The sequence below is a fragment of the Podarcis muralis genome, chromosome 2, assembly GCF_964188315.1.
Source record: "Podarcis muralis chromosome 2, rPodMur119.hap1.1, whole genome shotgun sequence".
NCBI lineage: Eukaryota > Metazoa > Chordata > Lepidosauria > Squamata > Lacertidae > Podarcis > Podarcis muralis.
Window position 1 is genome coordinate 53,770,859 of NC_135656.1, and position 24,247 is coordinate 53,795,105.

Sequence of the window (24,247 nt, forward strand, 5' to 3'; positions counted from 1 at the left end):
GCAAAATATATCCTATTGCTTGATAGTAAGTCCCCTTGATTCCAGTGCAACTTAGGACGCTTACAGACAGTCACTATTTTCAGGTGGCATTCAATCGTATACTACCAGCAAATTCACATTGCACAATAATAGCTGGTTGGGAGGTATTGTGTAACAAACCAACTTCCTCCAAATACTGAACATTTTACAATAAGGAAATCGATGGGAAAATGGATTGGGAAGTATGGGAAAATGCTTGCTTCGATGAAACATCATCTAACCTCCATGCAAACAAATCAGAATAAATGCTCATTAAATAGCAAACATTTTCTAATCTCCCTGCAAACATCTCAGGCTGAATGCTCAATAAACAGGTCATCTACATACACCTTTATTTCCATGAAAGACTCACAGAGTTGGAAGAGGCCCAAATGGATTGTCTAGTGTAATCTAATACAATAAGTCCTGAGATCATGAATTCCACCCAGCTTTTTGTTTAAAAACTTCCAAGACAGGATACTTAACAAGCTTATGTCATTGCTGAACAGCTCTTACAGCTGGGCGGTACTCAACCTTTAGTTCAGCTTTGTCCCTGAAAATTAAATCCAGTTGCCCAATTCATCATGGAGCTCTGCGCCCGATTAAGCCCATGCACATATCCCTTCACACAGGAGGTGAGAACTGGTGGCCACTGGTCTAGACCAGGCCAAGCAAGCCTTCCTGCCCAGCCAGGCAGTCTATCACCTTCTCCTGGGCCCCACCTCCTCAATCCTAGCTGGCTTCCAAATTCCAGAGATACTTGCATGCCACATGAAGTACAATCAGAAAACTTGATGGGTGGAGAAGGGGAGATTGTTCTCAGTGGAGGTGGCAATCCAGAAGACAGACAATGTATGTGCAACACCTATCTTCTATCTTCCTCTATCACTTTTCCTCCCCCACGTTGTCTTTGGAAGTGCTCACTCACGGGGGTGGGAAATCTGCTATCCACCCTCGACGGACATGAAGAGATCAGATGAGGGTAGTGGGGGCATAGTGTCCCACACCACAATGAGCACTCCCAAAGATGAGTAAACGAAATGGTGTGGAAGAGGAACTCCCAAAGACAAACAGTCCTCTCTGAAGATTTCAGTGTCTAATCGTATGCATATTGTTTTCTTAGTGCTCCCAGCACCTTCCTTACAAGCAACACTAAAAAAGAATGAATGTGGATTTACCTGAACAGGTGTGCTGTATGGGAATTCTATTTTCTCATGGTTCTGGGTCGTCACTGAGGGGTTGCTGGAGCTGATGAGCACAGGAGAGCTGATGTCTAGAGCCTGCCGTCCCATGGGTGAATGGACCATCCTGTTGAGCGTATTTAAGGCTGTTGTGATAGAGAACTGCTTCACGCTTTTCCGTCTAGATTCGGAGAAAGTGGGTGACTCTGTGCCCTTTGTTCTGGGCAAGGATTTGCGCAAAGGTGAACCATATTTCAGCTGGGAGGATTGGTGACTTTTGCTTGTCTGAAGAAGTTGCCGTGCTGTCGTATTTGGCTACAAGAAGGGGGAAAATAGGGAGATGAGATTTTGCTGTTGTAGGAGCCCAAGAATTCAAAGCCAACAACTCCAGGAAATGCTTGCTTTGGAGTCTTTGTCTACATGCTAATGACATGTGAAGGACATGTGTGTGTGTGTGTGTGTGTGTGTGTGTGTAGGGTTTGACCTCGCAAAGTGGACTTGGAAATGCTCTGTGATTGTGATTGCATTGTGATTGTGATGTGCCATGTTCTACTCCAACCTATTTTTTCAAATACTTTGCAGGATGCAGTGAACTCTGGACACAGGGCTGAGCATTCACAATATCTTGCCAAAATCCCTGAAAAGCCAGGCTGTGGGAATTTCCTCACAGAACTAATGCATATACAAATGAACTCAGCCTCAGTTTAGTCTAGAGTTGGGCCTGATTTCTACGTATTTTTATGGCTTAGGTAAAAATAACACTGAGAAGCAGTTATTAGGCTTTAACAGGTATCTGGATACCTGAAAGTTCATCTCACCCCATATATACCTTGTCAATCACTATGCTCTGCAGGTGGATACCATATTATGAATAGGTCCAATCCACACAATATTGGAATTGGGTCTTTAGTGTTGTGGCACTTGCCTCTTGGAATTTCCTCCCCTTAAAATACAATCTGTGTTGTCTTTTCGGCACCCACTTCCTCTACCAGCAATCCGTTTAAGTTGTGATATTTCACTGGAATTGTTTTAAAGTTCTTCTTTTTTTTATCACATGATTTTTGCTACCCTGGACTCCTTTGGGAGGAAGGGTGGAAAATAAATAAAATAAATAAACGAACCGGGGGGGGGGGGGTTTGGATGTAAATAGGACGGTGCACCCCAAGCTGAAGAAAACAGCTGTTACATGGGACCAGTTGCCCTTGACAACAGCTAGACTCAGGCCTCATTTGAAAACAGTCCTCTATTTCTATCATAGTAGTTAATCTTTACATCCAACTCGCTTAGCCGCCTGCTGTGTACCATTATAACGATAAGCACTGAGATATTCATCCAGTTGGCATTTGACACAGACTTGTAGTCTTGAGATCTAATATTATCTACCAACTATCCTGTAGCAGGAATGCATTTCATTCTGCAATCTTATTTGACATTCTGGAGTGTGTTTACATAGGAAGTTTCCTGTTTGGCATGTGGCAGAGCTGGAACACTTCAGGCAAGAACTTTGTATGCAGTCTATGCTAAAAAGGTAGGTAAATGTTACTTATGGATTATGGATGGTTAGCTCTGTCAATTTTGGTTTCTCTCAGTTTTTCATTTTTCCAACCTTAGGTTTGTTTTGCCACATGTCCACATTAAGAAAACAACAACATTTTATTAAAGGTTTAAATGATGAACACAATGCCAATACCAAGGTAATATAGAGCAGAGGTCAGTAACCTTTTTCAGCCATGGGCCGGTCCACCGTCCCTCAGATCATGTGGTGGGCCGGACTATTTTTTTTTTTGGGGGGGGGAATGAACGAATTCCTATGCCCCACAAATAACCCAGAGATGCATTTTAAATAAAAGCACACATTCTACTCATGTAAAAATATGCTGATTCCTGGACCATCCGCAGGCCGGATTGAGAAGGCGATTGGGCCGCCTCCGGCCCCCGGGCCTTAGGTTGACTACCCTTGATATATAGTATCTCCTTCCCTGCTAGTATAAGTGGACATTCCCGTTTCTTTATTGTTCTCCTCCTCCTCCTCCTCCTCCTCCTCCTCCTCCTCCTCCTCCTCTTCTTCTTCTTCTTCTTCTTCTTCTTCTTCTTCTTCTTCTTCTTCTTCTTCTTCTTCTTCTTCTGTGGTCTCCAACCTGGTGCCCTCCATGTGTTTGGACCACAACTCCCATCAACCCCACACAGAAATCTTCTTTGGGCATAATGTAAAACAAAACTGGCAGGGGTGTGTGTGTGTGTGTGTGTGTGTGTGTGTAGGGATGGGGTAGGAAGATGATACTGTTAGAAAACACAATGGTATTTGTTACTGTCTTTACGGTGAAATGATGCAGAGTCTTGTGGCACTTTCAATACCTATTGTGCCATAAGCGTTCATAGACTAGGACCCACTTAATCAGATGCAGTAGTGTAATTCTCAGTTGGTTCGAGGGGTTCACTCCTCTGAATTCCAGTTTGCAGCACTTACAGTTTGCTGCAGCTTTCACTTCCTATTTTGAGTCTTTCCCCACCCCAGCTACTGATGCATATGTGGGTATTGGTAAGCCACAGCAAAAAGGAGGAGGAGGAGGGGAGGGAGGAAGGAAGGAAGGAAGGAAGGAAGGAAGGAAGGAAGGAAGGAAGGAAGGAAAGATATTTACATATGACTCCATCAATATTTGGTGTGTTTGTTTGTTTGCTTGTTTGTTTGACTGGTGTGTGTATGGACTCCACAGCCCAACCCGTGAAAATAATATTGATGCCACTGATCTCATTAAGATCAAATATTTGCTATATTATGACCCCCAATATGTAAACAGCCCGTACGCATTGGTCACACACTACACAGAGAATCTTGATACAACCATATGCCTGGGCTCATCAGTATTGGTCTCTCTACTACCTTCCACCCTCCCCGCCCCGCAGTATTTATCAATATGCACATGTGTTGTGTTATTGGAGAAAAGATGTGACTGAACTCAAAGAAGTGGCAGCATTCCTTACTAATTCTATACAAAATTGGGAAATAGTCCACGTAGTTCACTGCCACCATCCCTCAGCTGCCTTGAGAGCACAGGACAGATGCTTTTTTTTATTTATTTAAGGTTGCTCCCTCCGACTAGTCCTAACTCTCCAGTCAGTTGAGCCTCCGTCAGCCCTGTCCCCTGTTTATTCCCTTCCCTCTTCCAATGGATGGATGTGTCAGAACTGCCTCAAGAAGCCTGGCTTGCTTTTACTAGAAGCCTCTCTCCTCCCTGTGCTGGCCCTGCAAACCCATTGTCTGTTAGATCTCATAAAGATAATCTCTGAGAACATGTAGTACATGTACAGGCATTGACAGCTATTTCCCCGAGTAGCTTCAGAACATTGTTCTTACCTCCACAAACAAGATGGGGAAAATTCCAGTTCTGTCGCCTAACTTGCCCTCTGCCCAATTTTCATCCACCCGGCTGATGACAGTAATTATATCACCCTGAAAGGCAATAGTAATAGCACCAGTATTAATAATAATAACAACAACAGACAGTTGTCAACATACTTCTCCGTGCTTGATAGATAACGAATGGGTTTGTCTCTTGTACCACAATGAGAGATGAATCATGCTAGCCTTGGCCTTTATATCATTAAAATATGAAATAATGCATCATTTAATGATCATTGCAAAGTCAAGAAGGCACTCCCCAGTGTGGCTTATTAAATCTCACCTACAGTGGTACCTCAGGTTACATACGCTTCAGGTTACACACTCCACTAACCCAGAAATAGTGCTTCAGGTTAAGAACTTTGCTTCAGGATAAGAACAGAAATCGGGCTCCGGCGGCGCGGCAGCAGCAGGAGGTCCCATTAGCTAAAGTGGTGCTTCAGGTTAAGAACAGTTTCAGGTTAAGAATGGACCTCTGGAACAAATTAAGTACTTAACCCGAGGTACCACTGTATTTGTTTTTCAAGGTGGTATACAACCCTTTTTATGTTAAAAAATATATATCAATAATAAGGCAGCAAATAAAAGCATAACTATTATTTATTATTTTGTCCCTCCAGTTTGTAGACCAATATTATCCTAGGAGGAGCAGTTAGCTGGAGATTGCAGTGGGCTGGCTCTGGTATGTGAGTCCTGACAGGTCACCAACAATGTCAACCCTTGCCCTAGATTGCCCTGGAATGCCTTCTAGACTACTGCTTGAAGCAGCTCACAATAACAATGTATAGAACAGTAGTTTTAAAAACAAGATGAGTAACGCCCCCCCACATGGTTACTCATATGATTCCAATTCAAAGTGATGGTTTTGACCTTTAAAGCTCTTTACAGCTCAGGAACTCCTGATTTGCACCTACCCAGACCCTTAGAACTTCATTGGAGACCCTTCTCCAGGTCCCTCCTCTGAGGGAAGTTCTGATGGTGATGACAAGGGAGAGGGCCGTTTCAGTTGCTGCTCCTCATCTGTGGAATGCTCTCCCCAGTGAAGTGCACCCAACACCCTCACAGACATCTGACCAGCATCAGGGAAAGAGTTACCTTTCCTCCTTTCAGGCACAGCAAATGGTGGGGGCTGAGGGGTCTTTGCCCCCCCCCATTTTCCAAGGAGGGGGCTGGGCTCCCCCCAAATCCTGTGGCCCTGCTCTGCCTCCTCCTCCCCACCAATGTCACACGGGGAGGAGGAGGCCGAGCACGGAGCTCAGATCTGTGCCCCCATTCCCCACCTGGTTCATGAGCGCTCGCATGCTAGGTGGGGGCAAGACCCATCACATGACGTGTCATGTCATGTCATGTGACACACCATGTGATGCGTCCCTGCAATGTGGGGGGCAAATCTGCGCCCTCATCCCCTTTGATTGACAAAGCTGATTCTGTTCTATTGTTAGTGTGCTGCCCTTGCTTCCCATGGCTGTTCTGGGTGTGTGTTGCTTTTGGTATGTTGTATAAAAATGTTAATGTTTTATATGAATTTAAATTTTGGTATAATGTATTTATGTTTATGCTTTTAAATGTAAGTCACTTGGGGACTTTTCAGGTAACATGCAACTAAATCATTTAAATAATAACAACAAACATCCCATCCAATCTCTCATTGACTCTGAAAGAGTACCCGCCCTCTGGTAAATATTTGTTTCATCCATCTTTGATGGATGAAGAGAGAACCTGTAAGGTGGGCTTCTCTATGTATAGAGTTGCATATATTGGGTATCACAACCCAAAAGGCTCTGTATCTTATTGCCACACTTTAGATAAGGATGAGACATTCGCAGCAGGACTTCTGGGATGAAATTAGAATGTGTAAAATCTACCTCAGGCATAGGTAAACTCGGCCCTCCAGCTGTTTGGGGACTACAACTCCCATCATCCCTAGCTAACAGGACCAGTGGTCAGGGATAATGGGAATTGTAGTCCCAAAACATCTGGAGGGCCGAGTTTGCCTATGCCTGATCTACCTAGTGGATTTTTTTTTTAAAAAAACCCTCCTCCTTTGAATATTATGTCATGTCATAGACTGTGAAACTCCCATTACTTAAAAAAAATAATCATACAGGGCGGGGGCTCTCAGAAATCCATTAAGCGCAGGCCAAGGTGACAGGATGAAAGCTGGGTTCACAATGAATTCAAGGACCATAAAGAAGCCTAAATGGTCTTTAAATCAGAATACAATTCTGCCCAGGATGAGCACATTTGATGCTCAAATGATGGCAACAGGATGCTGATGGCAAACACATTAAATGGATTTTGTGGACTCTATATATGCTTGAGTGAGGAAAGAACATCTGTCTCTACTGCTGTTTTGAAAGGGTGCTTGGAAGCCGGGTTAAGCACAACCACAGCCAATAAGTAACCCTGACTCATGTAACTTCACAGAACCTTATATTTCTTGGACCCCTTGTAGGAAGGCCAGTCTTAAGTACAGCACTTGAAAACTTGAAAGTATGAATTGCACCTTGCTACAATTCACTCGGCTTGCTTAAGCATGGCAAGAGATAATAAGGGCACAGCCTTTTTTGTGCCGGAAGTTTTCAAAATGGAGAAGCAAGAGTTGAACACCCCCTACTTGTAAGTTGCAAAGTTGGTCTCACGTTGCCAGCCACGGGTCTGTTAATAAATTCTTCTCCCCTTGCTGAAATGTGAAACAGTAAATCCCAGCATTCTAACCATGCCACAGAGGTGGAGATGAGCTCTGTCTCCAGCAGCAAATAAACAGAATGAGTAACCACCGAAACAAAAGACAAATAAAGGAAGAAGAAAAAATAGCAAGAGGAACAAATCACAGCACATCCAGATGGCATGAAATGGAGACAATGTCTGCAGCTAGCAAAAGAAATTGTCCCTTTTCTGTGTCCCCTGTGTTGTTGTCAGTGATGTGGAAAGCCACTTTTAAAAGTGTTGATACTGTCGAAATGAGCAGCAGCAGATGCTGCAGTGAAAACTGGCGCTCACAGCTGGTTCCTCCTCATCCCAGGCTGTGATAACAACTGGCTGTTCGATATCTGAGCCATCCTCCTGCAGCTCCCCTTCAAGCTACCCCTAATCTCAGGGCTGTGTGGGAAAGATCCTTAAAGTGTAACTCGGCCTCATCATTCAATTTCCCACAGCATGGCCATAGACTCGAAACATGAAGCTTGCTCTGTGTTATTCTGTGAGCCAGTTGCTCCTTTACATACTACAAAGTGTTCCTCTTCTTATCTTCTAGGTGCTGAGGGGCATATGCTTAGGAAAAACTAATGGCAGTCCTACTAATCATACTTTCTGCTTTCCACCAAAGCATGGTGGGCGGCTCTGAAATACTGGTTAAAGATTTCTGAATTTGGCCTGGGGAAGGGATTACTTTTACATTTAACCAGGGAGGAGTCTATCAGCTCATGGTTGAAAACTATGGCCCAAAAAGTCTCCTCAATTGGAGTTTCATCATCCTTTTTACATCATCTGGGTTATGATATTGCCCTAAATCCTTGAGGCAGAGGTTATGGGATATTGCATCTTTGCTCTCAATCCATGCAACTTGTGAACCGTTTGTGTCTGGAATTCAATATGGGCATGATTTTCAATTACTCTTGTATCTTACGAATCTGTCAGTACCCAATTATTGCTGACTGTTTGCCAAAGCCAGATTAAATGTACTTCCATCTGAAGTTCTAAACGGCAGACTGACCAGCATACCTTATCAGAATAGACTCTGTTTATGTTCTTAGGCTGTCAGTTGTAAGAAGCATATCTTTCTACACTGTGGGGTGTATAAACAAGCCAGGGATCAATTAATTAAACCCTTATTTGTTAATTAACCTGGAAACCCTAGTGCTCTCTAGATGTTTTGAACTGCATCAGCGGTCCCAGGCAGCAGTTAGAAATGATGGGAGTTGTAGTCCAAAACATCTGGGGAGCCCCAGAATGTTCACAGGGTGTATTATTTATTATTTTAAAAAAATGGAAGATTTACTTAAACCATGGGTAGCAAACCTGTAACACAGATGCAGCAAGTGTCAAAGGTACCTGAGATGTGTGGGGCACTAACTGAGGAGCAATAGTCTCTCCAGATATTGTCTCATGCTGCACTGATACCTGTTCTCCAGTTCAGCAGACTAGAGACACTATCTTAAGGCATCAGGCAAGGTTGCATATACCCAACAGAGTGTATTAAAATGGCACTATTTCAAACGGGATCAAACTTGTCTACACTTGCTAAAAAGGCTGATGATCACTGACTTATACCTTAGTCATCTAGACGGTTGTTGGCATTAATAGTAGTAACTGAGTGAGCATGCCTGTTATATTGTACCCTTACACAGGACCACTAGGTATACTTCCCTAATAAAGACTAGATAAGAGGCACAATAAATCATTGGTCATCATCTGAACTGGGGATGCTTAAATGAGATCTCTGTCATGGGCGAGTGAACACCAGACTTACCTTATGAAATGGCAGACAGTCTGTTTTTTCATTTCTGTTCCTGGACTTCAGATCAAAGTTATAAAGTGCTCTGCACAGGGGGAGTGGCTGTGGCAGCTGTTTGATAACTTGCACTGAGTTTGTTGGGAAAACGCCACTGACCCCATTGATCTCTCCTAGGTACCAGTTTTCATCCAGCTGACGGTGCAATATAATGGTGTCACCTTTGTTGAACCTCAGTTCTCCGGGGTTGTGCCCTCTGTAGCTGTACAAGGCTTTCGCCTGGGGAACCTTCAAATAAAAGAAACAGAGAAGTGACATAGCTTGCAACAATCTTGAACCATGAGTGATTTGGGGCAGTTTATGTTGACTTCAAGATCATGACCAGTGTCATGGAAACAAAAACCATTTCTCCATGTCTTTAAAATGACAGGACCTAAAAAGCAGCAATTCTCAATTCATATCAGTGTCCAATATGACTTCTACCAATGAGTAATGTCTATCCTTCTCAAGTGATTTCAAGGAGTTGAAATTTGTCTTGTGAACTTCAACACTTCTTCTGATCATAATTTGGGGTTTAACAAAACAGCTTTGTTTGCATCCCCCTATTTTGTTTTCCTTACTCTGTTTTTTTAATAAAAATTAGAATCAGATGTTTTCTGATAATGCTTTATGAAAATCACGGATTTCATCCTCACAGATCAGTGTGATGACAGCATAAGCAAGGTTGACTGTGCAACAAAAGGTATTCTGAGAACAAAATTCAAACTTTCTTGTTGCACAATCAAGTACATTAATAAAAAGACAGTGCCTGTCTTTATATGACACACAACCCAGTCTAAGAGCTTATCCACACTTACCCCTCCTTGCTCTTTCCAGACATTGCCAATGATTTAAACCTCCATGTATGAGCACTTAAAGGTAAAGGTACCCCTGCCCATACGGGCCAGTCGTGTCCAACTCTAGGGTTGTGCGCCCATCTCACTTAAGAGGCTGGGGGCCAGCGCTGTCCGGAGACACTTCCGGGTCACGTGGCCAGCGTGACGAAGCTGCTCTGGCGAGCCAGCACCAGCACAGCACACGGAAACGCCGTTTACCTTCCTGCTATAAAGCGGTACCTATTTATCTACTTGCACTTAGGGGTGCTTTCGAACTGCTAGGTGGGCAGGAGCTGGGACCGAAAGACGGGAGCTCACCCCGCCGCGGGGATTCGAACCGCCGACCATGCGATCGGCAAGCCCTAGGCACTGAGGTTTTACCCACAGCGCCACCCGCGTCCCTTACAACACTTACAACACTTTATTTATTTCTTTTTGCTCTGGAGCTTTCCCCACGAAAACACGCTCTTTAAAGCTCAATCGGAGCAAACGCCAATCTGTGGGAAACCCAAATTGTAGCTACAATTCAGCTTTGAAGAGTTTTTTTTTGGGGGGGGGGAGTTTGGGGCAAAACAAACACACAAATGCTAGGACACAGAACATTAAAGCAGTTAAAGCACGGAAAGTTAAAGCCGTTTAGATCTCATTGATTTTCAGTGTATCAGACTGCAATATGTTTTATAATTCATAAGGGTGTTACTGTTGTTATTCCCTATAAAATCAAATGGTAAGAATTTGCTGAAATCAGAAGAGTTAAGGCGTTTGCCTCTTTTCTTTTTAAAAAAACCCCCAACTTTTTTTTGCCAGCTTCCAAAGTAAAAATGGCTGTTGGGTTGCAATATCTAATTTACTGATCTGAATCCTATTTTATCCACTCTGAAACTTTCAATTTACTATACAATAGACTGGATAATTTAGTCTGCTGGAGCAAACCCAGTGAGCTTCACTGGATTCATTGTCCCTGTTGCAGGTATGATCTGAGAGCAGCTGCGCAACCTACTCCTGCGCCACCGCCCCCTCCCAAAGAAGCATAGCAGAGATAAGGAGAAGGGTGCCGATCACTACACAACGGCTTCAAGTGTAGACCTCCCTGGGCCCATCAGGCAGGGAGCACAGGTATCTGCATCCACTCGAAAAATGAGGTTGCTCTGCTCCCAGTGCCAGGAAGTGATTGAACGATACAGTTGGATGGAAACACCAGGCAGCATAAGAGACCTCATGAAAGTAAATGGACATGCTGTAGCTTCCTTTACACACCTCATACACAGTGTATTCCAAATCTATCCTGAAATTGATGGTGAAAATGTAAAATAGTTACAAAGTCAGAACAGCTGCATGGAGAGGATACCCACAATGCACTGCTTTCCGGCGATAAAGAGGACGAGTGGGGACCAGCAGAAAATGATACAGTGTAGAGTGATTCCTGTTTGCTATTCCAGTTACTCCAGTTCATTTCCTCTCCTCCCTCAGTTTTCAATCCCCCTTCATCAGTCAGCTAGCCATGGCCATTGAACATCTTTACTGGAATGGGTTATTTTTTGGTGTGTGTGTGCACCCTGATAGTTTTTTCCTTTTTTCAATACTTCTGGAAACCTCAGTGTTCCCCAGAGTCTAATGATGCCTTCTACCAGTGCATGAGTTCTGTCTATGCAATGTCAGGCACCTGGAGAATTGAGATTGCTATTAGAATGTAGGATAATTAGGCAAAAAAAATAATTTAAAAAAATTGGTCCTTCTCTATCTGGACTTTATGATAAGTTCAAACTTGAGGTGGAAGCTGTATCTGTTGGCGGCTGCTTAGCTGTTTAGCAGCCTATGCCAATTTCATTTCTACTCATTTCAAAATTATATTCCTTCCCATTTTTCATATTGTTCTGCACTGCTGTTGTTGTATTATATATATATATATATATATATATATATATATATATATATATAATCATGGAATCATAGAACTGTAGAGTTGGAAGGCATCCCAGGGGTCATCTAGTCCAGCCCCCTGCAGTGCAGGAATCTCAGCTAAAGCATCCCTGACAGATGGCCACCCAACCTCTGCTTAAAATCCTCCAATGACCTTAATTGGTTGACACTGACTTTCCATGTATTTTTCACAATATGTATTTTTTTATGCATTCTGCCTTAAAATATTCTATGATTCTTTTGCACACATTTAATCCTAAAACATTTTTATATGTATTTTGGCATGCTTTTGGAACTGAGAGCTGTATTGCAAAATCTGGAGAAGTGTGAAAACTGAAGGCTAGCTGTGTTCCAATCTATGAGCAAGAATAGTCTGGGAAGCACGAATTAGGTAAAGTCACTTAAAAATGTGAAGAAAATAAAGCCATCAAGTATCCCTACTTTCATTTACCAAATTCTAGGGAAAATCATCTGGAAAAGGGTCCTTGCCACCCAATTTGTCATCTTCCCAGAGACATCTGGGCTGGCTGCTGCTGGAAAGTTTTCTTTTTGGTTTTCTTTAAATAGCCTCAGATCAGGCCTTGGGCTGTATATACACTATGCCTTTAAAGCACATTCAAAGCACATTCTTTCCTCCCAAAGAACTATGGGCACTATAGTCTACCCCTCACAGAGTTACAATTCCCAGCAACCCTTAACAAACTACAGTGGTACCTCAGGTTAATAATTTAATTCATTCTGGAGGTCCATTCTTAACCTGAAACTGAGGCACCACTTTAGCTAATGGGGCCTTCCACTGTCGCCGCCATGTGATTTCTGTTCTCATCCTGAAGAAAAGTTCTTAACCTGAGGTACTGTTTCTGGGTTAGCAGAGTCTGTAACCTGAATCATCTGTACCTGAGGTACCACTGTACAGCACCCATAATTCTTTGAGGGAAAGAACGTGCTTCAGATTTGAAGGTTTAATGTGCATGAAGCCAAAGACAGCAAAGCAATGAAGAAATGACTGGAAAGTAAGAAGTTGATAATGATGTTGTCTGGATTTCCTGTGAAAAGGGAATGAAGAAAGGAGGGAGACAATGTGTTGGAAGCAGTCATGTTTGTGTTTGGTCCTCTGGCTCCCATCACCCCATGATGGCTGGGATTGAAGAGAGGTGGAATCCAGAACATCTGGAGGGCACTAGGTTGGAAAAGATCCTGACTGAAAGCCTCTGAGTTCAAATGAATCACTCCCAGGATGATCAAAGCATCCTAAATGAGCTGCAGTATCCAAGCACACATCCTTTCTTTCTTTACAAACAGAAAACCCTGAAGAGCCAAAGGTCAGCAACTGCCCCAGCTTAACCTGTTCATTTCTAGTCTAAAGACAATCCCTACCAGTGAATTCCAGGTCTGTATTAAAATACAAGACACACACAATGCCTTTAACAGGCATTTTGAGCCCAAGTGGCATAGCTCTACAAATGCCAAACTTCCCACCTCCCATGTTTTAGAGAACAGATTGATATTAACTGTTCATGCCAAAGACAGCAGATGCAAATGGCTTATGCTTTTTATAGCTCAACGTTAATTTCCAAAGCCCTTAAGCTTAACCCTCACCTTTCTCACATTTTGCAACTTGAGAGGAGAAATCCTATTTTGGGTATATATTAGTTGGCAGGGAAGCTAAAGCCAAGTATTACAATATGGTACGGTTATGCTCATTGTGCCTTCCGTAGGTTTCAAAACTATACTGCTGCCATCAGCAGAGAACCCCCAAAGTATGGAAAGGAAACAGAGTGCTCTACAATAAAGGGCTCCCCACACAAGGAGAAATCGAATGCTCATAGGCAGGGACTGCATGAATGAGTTTGGAGAGACTGTTGCATTGTCATTTTTAGGCAAGAAAAGAGTTCCTGTTACTGTAATGAAGTCTCTGGCATTCCTTAAACATTTGGAGTCCAACAACTTCTGAAGGTTCACACTCATACCCTACTGAGGTCAACAAGCCACACTCCTAGGAAAGTATGCAAAGGATTGCAGCCTTATGGCAGTTCTCACTTATTATTATTATTATTATTATTATTATTATTATTATTATTACCCCGCCATCTGGCTGGGTTTCCCCAGCCACTCTGGGAGACTTACAGCACATATAAAAACATAGTAAAAAATCAAGCATTAAAAGCTTCCAAATACAGGGCTTCCTTCAAAGGTCTTCTAAAAGTTGTGTAGTTCTTTATCTCCTTGAAATCTGAAGGGAGGGAATTCTACAGGGAGGGGGACACTACCGAGAAGGCCCTATTAATTTCCACCTAGCATTTCCTGTAGCAAATGCAATGTTTTGATTTACCGGTAATACCTTAGCGGCTTCCAGTCCCTGAGCTCCTGGTTGTGCTTCTCAATAGTTTGCCAGCACCACTGGAAACTGTAGTTTGGGTGATCTCATAGTTATCGCTAGTATCACTACTGGAACAGGTGGGGGTGATGGATATTATTATTATTATTATTATTATTATTATTATTATTATTATTATTATCATCATCATCATCATCATCACCATCATCATCATTATTATTTCTATTTCTATACTGCTCTTCATCCAAGGATCACAGGGTGATTTACAATATAAAAACACAAAAATACATAACATAGTAACAAATAAAAACAATACAGTCTCCCACAGTTTCAAAGGTCATAGATGGTTTCATTAGCCAAAGGCCTGGGAGAATAGGAATGTTTTTGCTTGTGCCTAAAGATATGTATTCAATATTCATTGTTGCAGATGGATGAAGATTAATCAAAGTGATTAAAAAATAAATAAATCTGACTGTTCTTCCTTTTAAATATTACTAACTGCTCACACAATGATTCACTGTTTCCAAATTGCCCTCCCACCATCCAGTACCAGCACAGCCTGTCAAAACTGAAGCTGAGAGAACAGTTTTTAAAAATACCATTTCTTGAAAAATGCCGTATTGTACAGAACCAAATCAAATGTGCCCAGCAAACTTTGAATTTGATGGATTTTGTAAGTCTGCCAGTGCTATTAACTGCATAGTTTTCTTCATCCATGTCACCTGCGGATTTGATGGATGCTTTTGGATCACATTTTGTAATTGTTGTTCCCTGCCTTGGGAATCGCTGCATTGAAAGGAAGATTATAAATTGCCTAAATAAAGAAAGTTGCAAAGTAATGAATTTTGCTTAGCCATACTAACTAACTGTGAGTGCTGCAAACCGCAAGGCATGTAGGAAGTGGCCTTATAATAACTCAGGCCATGTCTCCGTCTAGTTCAGAATCATCTACACCTCTGCACTGACTAGCATTGGCTCTGCAGAACTTAAGGCAGGGTTCTTTCAAATTCTCAACCAGAGATGCCAGGGACTCAGCACTGGACCCTGCAAAGCATGTGCTCTGCCACTGAGCTATGACTTTCCTCCAAATGTATAGCCCTTTCCTCTCTGCTCCAAGCATGAAAGGACTTGGTACCTTCTGTTTCTCATTGCACATATTTATCTTGGCAAAACCATGCAAGCTCCGAAGTGGTACCTGGTTTTTTGTCAGGCAGCATGGAAATAATAGCCAAGGCTTAGTTCACACAATCAGTTAAATGAATTGTAAAGCTTGGCATGTCTTGCGTTGTCTTTATTTACTACCTAACTGCCTGGGAGAATGCAAGTGATCCATGACAGTTGATCTGAAACTGATTTTAGCTTTGTTTGCGCTGGCTTAAATCCACAGCCTGGTTGGCCATTAAATACATGCCAACACAAAAATCACCAACAAAATCTGCCCACAGCCAATACATTGCAGGGTGCAAGTGTAGCACCAGCCTCTGCATTAGGCCGGTAGCTTTTACACCAGATCATCTTATGCTGCACAATTCCTGACTGGTTAATTCCTAAAGAAACAGTTGCTGGAGTGCAAGCCTGCTTAGGAACCATATCCCAGAAGCGCTCTTGAAGTTTAAGGAGCACGAGACAAAACTGGGTGAAGTATTTCATGTAATGCTTACCAGTGGCGTAGCGTGGGTTGTCAGCACCCGGGCCAGGCAAGTAATTTGTGCCCCCTAACCCGTGGATTTGCGCCCCCTAACCCATGGATTTGCGCCCCCTAACCCTAACCCCCAGATGTTGCGCCTGGTGCGGCCGGCCCCCCCTGCACCCCCCACGCTACGCCACTGATGCTTACCTTTGTACTGTAAGCATGTTTTTTATACACATTTGCACACCCATCTCCACCCTCCACCCAGGCAAGTAACTATCATTGTCAGAGTTGAAGGGCACATTCCCATCCAAACAAAAAACACTCAAGGAAGATGTGGAGAAAGATCAGTTACCTTAGGAGAGAGGGTGTGGCTGGGGAGGGGGTGTGGTCTGTGGAGGATCCAAAGGCCAGATACAGAGGTCTGTATACAAATTTAATATAATAATAATATGGAGGGGCCACATCTGGGCTTGAGGTTCCCCACCCCTGGTGTAGAGACTAACAGTGTGGACTATAAACTTGGTACCTCTTTGGTTCAATTTCCAATTCATCTTTTAACCTGCCTTAGACTTAAGCAATGTTGGTAACATTTGAGCTTATATGTAATGGTGGAACAGCCAGACATTTAAGCTTCTGAGGTGTACAAATATCAGTGGAGCTTAAAAAAACATTCCAACACATCCTGTAATCCATTAATTTTTCATTCAAATCTGGATATTAAAAAAAATACCCACAACAACTATTTGTAAGAGTATCGCTGAAACAAGAATAGCTTTTACATTGTGTTCATTGTGGTATGTGAAAAAGCTTCTGTGTTACTATACAGCTGCAAAGGCAAGGAGTTTTCAATAGCTTATATGTATACTGCCTTGGAGGTTTTAAAAATCAAAACCTTTCACTTCTTCTTAAAGGATTCCTGGGATAACAAGGCACTGCATGGCTAACATGGAGGTAGAAGCCCTGTTTCTGCTGGGCCCAATCCAAACCGGGTTTTTTTGTACCTCAAAGTATTTTAAAAGAAGGGATAGCACGCTAAACTGTTTCCCTGAGTTGTTGTTGTTTTTTTTTTTTTTTAAACTTTTAGATGTTTTAAACAATCCTCTGGTCCTACACTGGTGCTTCAAGTAAATTACTACCACTGCTTTATGCTGCTTTCAATGGAACAGCGTAGTTCTGGGTCTCAGATTCCGCTGTATATAATTCTTGTACTGTACACAAAGTTATACAAGAATTATGTGGCAGAATCTGAGAAATGGAACTGCTGGAGGGAAAGCAAAGCGATCGCTTCTTGGAACTTCCCAGGAAGCCAGAATTCAATTTCCTTTGCCAGCCCAATGACACCCCAACCTCCCTGAGGCTGATTAGAATCCTGCGATTCATTGCCGCCTTGTGTGTAACAAAACTGTCGCATACGTTTCTTCCTTAACAGAATGCCTCTGGGCGCGGGCAATCTGGAGCGGAGAAGCAGTCAGGTACATTACCCCTCTCACAGCTGCGCATTTTTATGCTGCGACATGCTCTCCTCAAGATTGTTCTTCTTCTCTCCTCTCCACCTCAATGCTGGCATCCTTGTAGGAGTCAACAAACAGCCTTTGCAAGTAAATAGCCAAGCATGAACATGGAAAGGACCCACAGCAAGGCATCACTGCTTTTGTCTTCTTTGTTGAAATGGTCACATAAAGGGTGAGAAACCAATGTCAGCCCAAGGGCCATGTTCCCTTTGGGAAGCCCCATGCCAGTGAAAGTGGGTGGAGACATGAATGTCCATTTTAGCTTTCTGCAGTGGGCTAGGCTTCACACACACTCACACATCCCTCTTGATCATCTATACAGCTAAGCAAGAAGCATGTCAAGTCCCACATTCCACCCATGCAAAAAATTCAAGGAGCTGGTAAAATATGTGTCTTGGGCAGAGGGTATGTGACCTGAGGATTTATTGGCCTGAGGTAGCCCGGGGGGAGGGGGCTGAGGCTGCCCATCCATGGTTTATGTCCTGCCTGTTACCTCAGAGATGTTCCACAGAAGCAAGCCAGTTTCTGCTACACCTCCATCAAATGAGAAGTGAGGAAAATCCTTGGGGAATGTTTGGACTCAGCCCCAGAGGTTGTCCTGAAATGCAGCCATTCCTACCATTAGGCAGAGTGAGGCAGTTGATTCAGGAAGCTGATTGAAGTTTTGTGAATGAGTAGCCAATTACTAGTTACTGAGGCTGCTGTCCTAGGTATGCTTATCCGGGAATAAGATCCATTGAACACCTAAGCAACTTACTGCTGAGTGGATATTTATAACATTGCATTGTTAACTTATTAGTATCATATTTTTACTATCAGAGAAGGGGAGGTGCAAAAATCTGGTTTAAAAAAAAAATCACTTGAGTGGCCTTGAGTACTAAGAATTGAGTACTAAGATTCCTGCATTGCAGGGGGTTGGACGAGATGACCCTTGTGGTCCCTTCCATCTCTACAGTTCTATGATGTATGATCTTCCCCTGTGTAAGGAGTTTTAGATTAACTGCTTGCCCAGTCTTTAAGGACTGCCTTTATACAGGGCAAACACAGATTTGTGTCTACACTGGTGGAAAAAGGGAGCTGCAACCAATCCTGGCGCCCCAGATGTTGCATTCAGAGTTAAATGTTCACATGTGAAGAAGCTCTTTGCTCTGCTGATTTCATGTCACCCAGGGACAAAAAAATATCCACTCACTACAATACTCCCTACTGGTTTTCCCAGTAGTGATGTATGGAAGTGAGAGCTGGACCATAAAGAAGGCTGATTGCCGAAGAATTGATGCTTTTGAATTATGGTGCTGGAGAAGACTCTTGAGAGTCCCATGGACTGCAAGAAGATCAAACACATCCATTCTTAAGGAAATCAGCCCTGAGTGCTCACTGGAAGGACAGATCGTGAAGCTGAGGCTCCAGTACTTTGGCCACCTCATGAGAAGAGAAGACTCCCTGGAGAAGACACTGATGCTGGGAAAGATGGAGGGCACAAGGAGAAGGGGGCGACAGAGGACGAGATGGTTGGATAGTGTTTTCGAGGTTACCAGCATGAGTTTGACCAAACTGCGGGAGGTAGTGGAGGACAGAGGTGCCTGGCCTGCTCTGGTCCATGGGGTCACGAAGAGTCGGACACGACTAAACAACTAAACAACAACAAACAACAACAATACTCCCTCTAGGATGTCCCAGATGCAGAAACTTTTCTTGAAGAACACACCTTTGATACTGTAGACTAGATCAAAGTCAGTAGTTAAATCTGCTCTCATGGTGAAACATCGACAAATCTGGGGCTGCTATAATCTTAATTCTACTTAAAGTAAGTAAAACAATGGAATTTCTGAGTAAGCATAGCTAGAACTGAGCTGTATCTGCAGATCATTTTATTTCCCTGCTCATATACACAGACATCAACAAAAGGAAGTTTGTATCCTATCCTACCTTTCAGATGAGGGCACTTGGGCCCCTCCAAACTGGTGACATTTTGCTATCAGCATCATCAGCATCATATTTATTACCCACCCTTCACCAGTAGGTGAAGGTTGCAGATGTCATTATATTAGTGTATAGCAGGCATAGGCAAACTCGACCATCCAGATGTTTTGGGACTACAAGACCCATGATCCCTAGCTAACAGGACCAGTGGTCAGGGATGATGGGAGTTGTAGTCCCAAAACATCTGGAGGGCCGAGTTTGCCTATGCCTAGTGTATAGCGTATTAGTGGCGGATTTATACTGGACCATCTACACATAATTCCACCTTATTTGTTTTTTACTAGTCGCTGGGTTGATTTTGCTGCCCAGAAACCCTGAAAAGGCCCCGTGCTGAGCAGCACACAGTGGGAAAATCAGGAATTAGGTCACAGCCTAAGTCACCAGCCAGCCAGCTAACTGTAATGTGCACAGCAATGTTTCTATTCCTCTAGGGCTGTTTTAATCCTTTGCCATCAAGTATTCAAGAAAAAGAAAAAATAGCCACTATGACTGCGAATATAGCGAGTGTTTTAAAAGAGTAGAGGGTAACTTAGGGCAGAATTTTTTTCAGATCACTTTAAGTTACCTCTTTATATTTCACCCTTTAGCAACAAGCATCAAATCCTGCTCTACTCTCATAATGACGGCAGAAGAAAGAAACGTTTACTTCTTATTGCAGGCAAACAAACAGGCTGGCTCTCTTTCAAAGCAGCAGAGACCATCCCCATATGCAGTGAAGTTTTAACCACACTCTGGACCGGGGGGGGGGGGAACTTGAAAAAAATATTAGGGAGGGCCCAAGTAAGCCCCACCCTGCATAATCGATCACATGACAGGGTGCATGCACACCATTTGAATGGCAATGTCCATCAACTGGGGGGGGGGGCTGGCCCCTAGGAGTTGGCTCCCATGCTCTGGACCCAGACAGCCAGGTCCAAGAAAGACAGGGGTCAATAGGGCATGTGGCTGGACCTATAGCCACCAGACCTTGTTCACACCAGCTGATTGCATAAGCTGAAACCAAACTCACAACACATCCTTGATAGTGGCATTGGGTACTTCAACTGGAGCTGCAATGTGCAAAATCAAGATCATTCCGAAATCATGTGACTTTATCCACAAAGTGTGTAACCAGTTGGCCACAGCGGGTCTTTGAATGCCCCAGAGCCCCACCCCCTCACAGTGGGAGTGGGCAACCTATTCTTATATTGCCCCTATTCTTAAAACATGCTGTCAGTCTTTAAGTGGAGGCTGTCGTTGTCTTTTATGCCACAAATTATTAAGCCAAATGGCCTTAGAATAAAAGTTTATCCATCTTTCAAGGCAGTGATGGCCAAACTTGGCCCTCCAGCTGTTTTGGGACTACAACTCCCATCATCCCTAGCTAACAGGACCAGTGGTCAGGGATGATGGGAACTGTAGTCCCAAAACAGCTGGAGGGCCAAGTTTGGCCATCACTGATTTAAGGTCTACATTGATTCTGAGGAGACCTCCTTTGCCCTGAAATTCTTCCTCTTGCACAAAATGTAAATTGGGATTATTTTAGATAAATAATCCCATTAAATATTTTCACCTGCATAGTCTGCATTAATGAGACAAGGTAGTTACAGTCACCAGAAGCTGTTGCTGTATGTGCAGAAGTTTCTTACTTTTCCTCATTACTTTCAATGAAACTTTGGTTAATTGCTCACATTGACCTACTTTGCATTTATTTAATGGGAATGTGATGTACAGAAGCTTTTCTTTGAGCAACCAATTTGGTCATACACATTTGACTGTTAACTGAACACACACACTGCTTAATGAACATCCAACAAATAATTTTATAGTTTTTTAAAAAAATGATGTTCATGCTGCTGCCACCATGCCCAAGCAAATTGTACCGGTACATGTGACTTTGGACTTGAAACTTGTTTACGCCGCTGCAGCTGACCAACAGAACAAGCAACCTTTTTAGTGAACATCTCATTCTACTAAAGCCCATTCAGCTTAAGCTCCACTAGAGGGAAGCTTCCAGAAAGGTTTTCAATCTTTGTGGTGGTTTGGCTTATATAAAGAATTACGATTCTTGAGAGAACTCTTGAGCATAGTTGATTTCCCCCTTTAGTGTTCTCCAATGACACTCAGAATTGCCGACCCAATTCTGAATGGAGCTGAGGGGAGTTCAGCCATCTCTATCTGAGAAGGAAATCTCTATAATGCTTGCTTGGGCTCCACTGAGGGCCAATCCAGAACTAATTGCATGGGTCTGTTTTTAAAGCAAGTTGATGGGAGAGGGGGAACTAGTTGGGATGAGCACTCAGCAGTTTCCTGAGCAATGAGAAGTAGCAGTGCAGGATCCCCCCCCCCCCAGTTTGTTTTGGGATGAGAGAATGCTATAACCTTTAGAGCCCAAGCCAAAGACACACAGCCCTTATGTCTTTTCTTGAAGCCAAGTTCAGAATCCACAAACTTTCTTTTTCAGTCCCAAGCAGTGCATCACATCCCAGTAGCTTGGAGCAGATCCTGTGTACCAAAAATTGTTGCCCACAAGGGTTCAGTTCAGGGATGGCCAGTGTGGAGGGATGGAGACACTTACCTGGCCTCTTGGTACCAACATTACTGCAGCTTACCAGGGGGAAGAGGGAAGGAGCAAGATGGCAGGCAGGTTGGCGTGGTGCGGGCACCCTGCTGGAGCCAATCCATTGCTCACACTGTTACATTTGCTCTGTGCCAAGCTCCCCACTGCCTCACTCATCTGCATCTCCCTACAGGGAAGCTACAGTGATTCTGGTGCCAGGAGACAAAGCCCTGTGAAATATACTCGGAGTCGAGAGTGGATTTCATGCTCTTTATTCAGCTCATAGTGGTGAGGAGGAATGGAAGTTCCCCCAGGATGTCTGCTTTATATACATTATTTACACAATGGGACCCACGTGATTGGCTAATTCCGGGATTCACCTATAGGCCAATCAGGTTGCGTATTCACTTCCACCTGGAGCTGGATTGGGTGGCTCCTGTGGACCACTCAGACTGCTGCCATCTGAATCCTATTGTTCTAGGGCCAATCAGACTGCTGCCATCTGAATCCTATTGTTCTAGGGCCAATCAGACTGCTGCCATCTGAATCCTATTGTTCTAGGGCCAATCAGACGGCTGCATTTTGGATCCTATTCAACTCAGTACATAACACCCTGTCACCCCTTCCTGCCAGGCACTCCTGGTATTGTTGTAAGGGGGAACAAAACAGAAGTATATAAAATTATGAGTGATGTGGAGAAAGTGCATAGGGGGGAGTTTCTGTCTCATCCTGCCCCTAGAATACTAGAACCAAAGACGACCCAATGAAGTTGAATGTTCATAGATGGAACACAGACAAAAGAAGGTACTTCTGTGCATAGTTCAACCACTGAATTGACTCCCACATGATTTAGTAAAACCATTACATTAGCCTCTCAGTAATTTCAGAAAAACATTTCATGCCAAGTGTTCTCTGCACCAAGGGGTCTTTGACTTTTGGTAACAGCTGAAAACAATTTCACAAGCATTCAAAATTTGCCACAATTTCAAATTTAAATCTTAAACCAAAGTTTAAAATTTGAATGCTTTAGGTTGTAATCCTATACGCATTTATCTGGAAGCAAATCCCATTAGACTCAATGGGATTTACTTCTGAGACTGCATGTACTGGATCACACTGTTTGTCTTGTTAGTATGTCTTGATTATTTTAATTTTTTGCAGACATGATCTATCTTAAGCTGTCAACTCCTCAATGCTAAATGACAATGGATGACTTCTATCAAATACAGCCAAATATGAAATACTGTTTCATGTCCATGGACCTGTGCATACTAACTGTCAAAGTCAATTAAATGTTGTTTCTTGTCAAATATCAGGTGATGTTACATATCAAATCCAAGTCTAATATTGAAATCAAATATCACGGTATGTTAAATACTGTGCTCAAATGTTTTACTAAACCAGCGAAGATTTAGTCAAGTGAATATCTGAATAAAAAATTGCAGAAGAGAATTTTTGAAAGGAACAGTGGAGACAAATTCATTTCAGCTCAACTGTCAGCTCTATCGCTGGTGGTTTTAGGCTTTCCAAGGAAAACAAAAATAGATTTCTGGCCTCAGTTGAACAACGATGATGATCTAATATGCTAGATTTACCCATTGCATAAAATAGAGGGTGAGGAGGGGGCGGAATACATATTGTGTGAAGAAAGTTGTTCAAAGCTTCTCTTCAGAGCTCGAAGAAATGTGCACTGTGATTTTGCTTAATGAGCTAGTTGCAGCTTTTGTTGACATTGTATTTATTATAAGATTCCCAGCTCATATTATTAGATTTATATAAAAAAGAGGGGGGAGGGTCACTAAATTAAGAAAGAGATATCACGGAACACCCTATTTGCAAAATTATACAATTCCAAAATACGCTTTTACTTTTGCAAGATTGAATATACTGCCTTTGGCTGTACTTGAGGGTCAATTAAAAAAAAAATCCACTGGAAAAATGGTTATATCCCTGTGGAGATGGCAGTATTGAGTCAGTGGCTCATGTGCTTCTGGCTTGCACTCTTTATAAAGATTTGAGGAGTGAGGTTGTCCATGCTGGATCGCTCTACCATTGCTATTGTGTCCTTTCTTTTAGCATATCAAGATGATCAGGGGACAGCAACAACTGCAAGGGGTTTTTTTTTAGCGGGGGCAATTAGAATAAGATCTACTATTTGATTATTGATGTAAACCCCCAAAATGTATTTTCTATAGTTAAGTTTTTACCTCTATCTTCAGTACATTTTATGTTATTGCTGTGACTAGTGGCTGATGCAAATAAAGATTCTTCTGGTTCTGATACATAAAGACATCTCATTGGCTAGATCATCCAACAGTTCACCCACAAAGCCTTGAGTCACTGAAATGCATCAAGAAGAGGCTGCATAAGAACGATTTAATGTAAAACCATTTATG

The 24,247-nt window shown here is 42.8% G+C and overlaps 1 protein-coding gene across 4 annotated transcripts in view; it reads right to left on the bottom strand.

Annotated features, from left to right (window-relative positions):
* SH3RF2 (SH3 domain containing ring finger 2) overlaps positions 1-24,247 on the bottom strand; it is a 77,820-nt gene that overhangs the window by 34,650 nt on the left and 18,923 nt on the right. For all 4 annotated transcript variants that reach the window (XM_028717912.2, XM_077924484.1, XM_077924483.1 and 1 more), the window contains 3 exons: positions 9,071-9,340; positions 4,555-4,650; positions 1,197-1,514 (listed from right to left, as the gene is read on the bottom strand). In XM_028717912.2, coding sequence (XP_028573745.2) covers positions 1,197-1,514; positions 4,555-4,650; positions 9,071-9,340 — 684 coding nt within the window. The remainder of the gene's footprint in view (positions 1-1,196; positions 1,515-4,554; positions 4,651-9,070; positions 9,341-24,247) is intronic.